Below are 6,863 nucleotides of genomic sequence, written 5' to 3'. Positions count from 1 at the left end.
TTAAATTAAATCGAGTCGTAGACGCTAAGAACTCTAATTTAATATTAACGAGTTTCTTTATAGAATATTATATAATCGATATTAATAGAGGCTATTAATGTTACGAGCGTACCCTTAACACACCACTCAGCCCTATAGCTAGCGGGCCTTGGCGGAGGCATCCCCTACCATATCATGCCTCCTTCCCACCTACATAGTTCGGTAGCCTTATTATCCTAGTTCTACCTCACCCATACTAGTATCGCACCTATGCTGGTCCTGACATTATAATAAGGCTCCTTCGTACACCCGGCGAAGAGAAACACATACGGGCCAATCAACGCACACTCACGCCCATTCGGATTAGCGGACGAATGGTTAATAAACAAACGCGCTGGCAGGGGCTTTGTCAAGATACTAAGTTGAGGTGTCAAGATACCAAGTTGAGACATCAAGATACGAACTTGAGGCATCGTATCCCTGGGTAAGCCCACCATACGGGTAACTCGATTCCAAAGAGCCTAATGGGACAGCGGAACGGCCTCGTGACAGTGACGAGGGATAAACAAGCACTGGATCATTCGTACTGCAGGCGAATCAGAAAGAAACTGACGGAAAACAACACCCCCCACACCATAGTGAGCCTGCTACAATGGCGACGGGAACAGACCCGACAACACGATTACGATTCGACCTCTTCACTGAGCATGTCGACAACACACACAGTGAGCCTGCTACAATGGCAGCAAACGTACGATCTCTTCACTGAGCACGTCGACAACACACATAGTGAGCCTGCTACCAAATGGCATTCAACACATTCGATTCTTCCCAGCCTCCTACCTCCCTATCAGACCCTACGAATCGACGAGTGCATGAGTTTACGGAAGTGGTCTATGTCAGTCAGGTCATTGGCTGCTGAGTACTCGCTATGGCAGCTTAGGACGGGTACATGGGACTGGCAGCTTAGGACGGGTAGGCCTACGGGGTACTGGCAGTCGAAGCGGGTACGTGGGACCGGCAGTCGAAGCGGTAGGCTTACAAGGCGGATGGATGCAATGGATAGCACTACGAAGCAAGATGGCTACGAGTTGAGGCAAAGGAGATGGAATGGAACGGAGGATGGATTTTTGATGGCAAGAGCATGGGAGACACAGGGCAAATCTACAGTGAAGCTCCCAGGCCAGGCTGCCAGTAGGTGTTGAAGGCGAAAAAAGTGGAGGACTATGACAAGAAGACCGGGCAAGGAGAAGAACTCGGAGAATCTTGCTGGCACGCAGGCAAGATATGGCCAATATCTCCAGGATCTCTGCAGGACAATGTGGGTATGGCAGGCATGGATGGCACAGTCAAGACCAGCATGCGATCCGATGTTTTCGACTACTACCACTACACCTCGGCAAATCTTCTCCGGTCGAGGCCTACACGGACTATGGATGTTTGGAGACACAGGGCAAGCAATGGGCGTGCATCTCCGGTCTACCAGCCATGGGGGCCATGGCTATTTGAGAGGGGGGGTTAGTGTTACGAGCGTACCCTTGACACACCACTCAGCCCTATGGCTAGCGGGCCTTGGCGGAGGCATCCCCTACCATATCATGCCTCCTTCCCACCTACATAGTTCGGTAGCCTTATTATCCTAGTTCTACCTCACCCATACTGGTATCGCACCTATGCTGGTCCTGACAATTAACGGCGATAATAAGATTTATAAATAACGTATTATAACTTCGAAAGATACTTAGATATCTATTAATAAGGGGATTCTACGCGGGAGATCTTATATAATATAATTTATAATCGATATGAGTCTAAGAAATTAATTCTTGACTTCTAAAAAAATAAGGTTATTATAAAAATATCGAACGGTTTTAATTCGATTAGAAATAAAGTGTTTAAGATAATTTCGATATTTTATAAGTTAATCTTTATAGATAAGACTCTTCGAAATATCGTTTATAGAAGTTATTTATTAGATCTTAGTAATTTTCGAATTTATCGCCATTCGTATTATATTAAATAGAGTTATTATCGAAATCTTCTTATTTAACTTTATATTTAAGATAATTATTAATTAACTTAAATATAAGTATTTCTTTAATAATCTATTCGATTTAACTATTAATAGTTATATACTTCGACGATAGATTTATCTATTCTAATAAGAGGTTATTTATAATAAGACTTAATAGATTAAGATAAAAGATATTATAAATTCTTATACTTAATAAAAGTTTTAGATAATATAAGATTCTTATAAGATCTATAATTTTAAATAAGTTAAGTTTTTTATAGTTTAATTTATAAGAAGAGCGATTAAAGGTAATATTTTTACTACTTAGAAAGATCTTATCGCCTATTTAAAAGATAATCTTTTATCGATACTTATTAACTTATATAATTATAATCTTCTAAGTACGATTTATATTACTTTTAATATACTTAAGAATCTATTTTATATAATTCGTAATATTCTCTATTCGAGTAGTATTAAGACGCTTACGAGTAGTCTTATAATTAATAATATTTAGATTAAAACTTATTTGAGAATAAAATCTCTTATTTATAAGGAAAGATGAAATATTAGTAATTACTAAGATAGTATTATTATTAGTAAACTTAATAATAGATAATTATCTTATCTAGTCGTTTTATATATAGTTATAGTATATTCGAAGATAACGCTTTATATTCTAATTTACTCGCTTAATTTATTTATCGATTTTAGAGTAAAAAGCTATTAATAGCTTAACTATAATATCTAATTACTTATAAAAGAATTTCTATATAATAGCTATAAATTAAGAGTCTCGATCTAATATTATTAAGATTAATAAGTTATATAGGCGAAATATTTCTTTAAGTAGTAAGTTAACTATCTTTTTAGTAATAATATCTTTATTAATATCGAAATAGATTACGTAGTAACGTTTCTTAGTAAGTTAATTAATCGCTATTTAAATAGCGTTATAGTCGTTAAATATAGATAAGTCTATAACGAAATCGATTAATATATCTTATTATCGTTTCTATAGAATCGATAGAGACTAAAGTAAATTATATTTCTAATCTCGAGATATCTTAGTTCTTTAATAGATATAGCAATTCTAAATATAGGTAGCTACTATCGCCCTTATTTCTCGCTAATAATACTTCCTTTTAAGTAGTTTATAAATATATACTACTCTAAGATAATCGTAGAATAGTTAATTATATATCTCTCGAATAATATTAGTATATATATTATTAAATATCTATAAACGATTCTTATAGTAAAGTACCTCGTTCTATACGAAGCACTTATTAAGAGTAATTTCTTAAAATTTATTCTTATTCTTAGCGATAGCGTTACGAATTTTTATATAATAGTCGTTTTTTTTATTAGCGTCTATTATCTTATAGTAAATAAGATTATTAATTATATATATATTAATACTTTCGCTATTTAACTTTAATCGATTAGAAATAAGAATTATTTAATACTATTAGCGTAATTATTTATTTTCGAAATTAATTAATTTATACTTAGCTATTTATATAAATATATTTACCTTAACGTTCTAAGACTTAAATCGATAAATAATTTTTATATTAAATTCGAATAGTATATCTAAATAGCGGGCCTGGCGATAACTAAGATCTCTTTCTTCGATAAAGTATATTAAGCTCTTATAATTCGTGAAGATCTTAATAGAAATATTAATATATTTTAATTTAGAATATTAATATTTAAGATAGCGAATAATAGCTAGTAACTTCTTATTGTAGATTTAATAGTTATACTTTACTAGAGTAAGATTTTTACTATAGAAGACTATCGAGTGAAGTATTTTTTTATTATTATATTAAAAAAGAATATCTTTATTAACGTAATCGAAAGAGTTAGACTTTAGAACGATATTTTTTATTCTATCGAAATAATATAGAACTAAAGCTTTAGTAATAGCGATTTTAAGAAAATGAAAGATCTCTTAATATACTGGGGATTAATTAAATATAATCTTTTTTACGATGAGTTTTACTATAGATTTAACTATTTTAGAGAAGTCTCTAATAAATTATTAATAAAAATTGCAAAATCTAATAAAGGCCTATATCTTTTTAAGGTTAATAGATGTAGTTTACTCGATAATAGTCTAGATTTTAATAGAGTTTATTTATAATCCGTTTATAGATATTAATAGATCTAAAAATTTAATTTCCTAGATATGGAATTCGTATTTAAGAATATTTATCTAGAGGCCGATATCTCTTAATTTCTAAAGGATTTATTTAATATATTAAACGTATTTCTTTTTTATCTTATTATAAATAAATATATTATCGAGATAGATCTAGTAGAAATCGTTTAGATACTCGAATAGAATATTATTTATATATTATTAATATGTAATTAAATCGTTAATTAGATTAAAGGAGAGAACTCGATATTTATATACTTTAAGAGAGGTAATAAAAGTAGTAAAATCCTCGCTATCGGGGTATATATATAGTTTATTAAACGCGGCTATAATATCTAATCGAGTAAGATATTTATATTTCTAAATTCTTATTAAAATCTTATCTATTAATAGAATTAGATATCGATTTCTTTTAGTAATAGCGTTTAGCTTTCGATAGTTTATATAAAAGTATAACTCTTTATTCGACTTTTTCGCGAATAGAATAGATAAGGCGAATAATATATAGCTTAGTATTATAAATCCCTTCTTTAGATATTCATCTAGATACTTCTTTATTTATTTTAGCTTATATTCTAATATTAAATAGATTCTACTTTTTAGAAGTTTCGTTTTATCGAAGCTATCGTTAAATTTTAGCTTATAATTATAAGAACGATATAAGAGAAGTATATTTATCTTAGTTCTATTAAAAATATCGAGATAGTTATAATACTTCGTAGATAGTCTATATTTTACTTTTTTAGAATTAATCTTATTAATATTATTAATCTAAATAGAATAATTAGAACTATAATATCTTTTATATTTCTTTTCTAAGTTATAGAGATAGAGTTTATTAATCGATATACGAGAACCGCGAGATATTCGAGTAATAAAAGATATATATAATATTAACGTATTTTTATAGATCTCATTTATTATTAATATAAATAGTTTATTACTTTTTTTATAGGCTAGTTAATAGTAGATCGCTATATTAATCTTAGCGATATTAATAAACTTAGATTTCTTACTATTCTCGTTCTTATTTAATAAAAAGATATTTAAATTAGTCTTATTATTATAAGTAAATAAGAGAGAGCTTTATTATTTTAGTATAATAGATAGAGAAATAAGTGATATAGATAGTCGAAGTTTCGAAGTTAATAGAAAGAAGAGTTCGTCTATTATTAATATCTAATTATTATTATAATTATATTAATCGAATAAAAAGAGTATCTTATCTTATAATATATTAAGAATTACTTCGTATTTATTTATTTAAGATTTCTCGATTATTATATTATATTTCAATAATATAATTAATATTAGATATATTTCTTCTTAATAGTTTTTTACTATTATTATTAAGAGTAAGTAATATATAATTAATTATTTTATAATTTAGTTATTATAATTTTTTAATAATTTAGATTATAATAGTAGAAGTAATTCTAGATATAAGACTTTATATATCGCTAGAATTAAGAACTCGTTTATGACTATATAAGTATCGATATATTTATTATCTATAAGAAAGTTCTTAAATAGATAGATTCTCTCTTATAAGAAAAGTATAACTTATATATAGAAAGGACGACGTATTAGAGCGTTATTAAGAGTATCTATTAAATATACTTTATAAGTATCTCTTATCGTAACTTTAAAAGAGGCTATTTATTTCTCGAATTCGATAAAGCATTATCGCTACCTATGGTATCGACGTTATTAATTTTAAATTCTTTATTTATATTTATCGCGTAGAGTCGTACTTTTTTAAAGGTCTTTTTATTAACTTTAGTTTAAGTAGCTATTATATAGATATTTTAATAATAATCTTTTTTATCGTAGTTATAATATATTAATTTCTTTAATTTTAGATTAATCTTAATATCTAGAAATATAGCGATTATAGCTCTAGTAATAGATATAAGACGTATATTAGTCGCGATTCGTGTGATAGTCGACTTAATAGTAGCCTTTATAAGCTCTATATCTTTTTATCTAACATAATACGAGTTATTTAATTTTCGAAGATATTTCTTTATAGCCTTTAAGATAATAAATCTCTCTACGATCTTTTATAAATTTCTTAGATTCTTTTTTAATTTATTTAAAAGGTAATACTTTATTATAACGATTTTATTAATATTAAGAATAGTATCTAGTCGAATAAAGTCTAAATAGAAATCGATAAAGAGTCGAATTTCTTACTATAGAGTATATATATTATATTATATATTATTACGTTAATCTAAGTTCTTATAAATATCGATTAATTTATTTATAATCTTAATAATAGATTAATATAGATTAATAGAGTTTTAAATTCTTCTATATATAATATACTATATAGTTTTATCGTCGAGTTATAAGACTATATAGATTATCTTAAAGTTTTTAATAAGATAATAATCGCTATTAGCTCTAAATTTCTATTTTATTTTAGAGAATTAATTATTTTAAATAGAATTAATATCCTTAAATAAATAGAGATAAATCTAAGACTTTAATTAATTTCTCTTTTAAATATCTAAAAGTGTATTCTTTATCGATCGAGAGTAGTTATAAATTCTTTATCGATTATAAATTAAGATTATTAACTTTTCGCTATAAGAAAGTTATATTCTTCTAAAAATCTTATATTAATTAATTTACCTTCTCGATTATTCTATAAATTTTAAATAAATCGTTTATAGTTAGATTCTTTTTTATTATAAC

At 27.7% G+C, this 6,863-nt stretch overlaps 1 protein-coding gene across 1 annotated transcript; it reads left to right on the top strand.

The window, feature by feature from the left end:
• Positions 1 to 503: 503 nt before the first annotated feature.
• HO173_009266 (uncharacterized protein) lies at positions 504 to 1,184 on the top strand (the record flags this gene model as incomplete). The annotated part of the gene is made up of 1 exon (XM_037311157.1): positions 504 to 1,184. One exon carries the CDS (start codon positions 504 to 506, stop codon positions 1,182 to 1,184), a length of 681 nt encoding a protein of 226 aa, XP_037162024.1.
• Positions 1,185 to 6,863: the final 5,679 nt, after the last annotated feature.

This window comes from Letharia columbiana (assembly GCF_014066305.1).
Source record: "Letharia columbiana isolate WasteWater2 chromosome Unknown Sc0000038_s0, whole genome shotgun sequence".
Classification (NCBI taxonomy): Eukaryota; Fungi; Ascomycota; class Lecanoromycetes; order Lecanorales; family Parmeliaceae; genus Letharia; species Letharia columbiana.
This window is presented reverse-complemented; position numbering and strand designations above follow the sequence as displayed.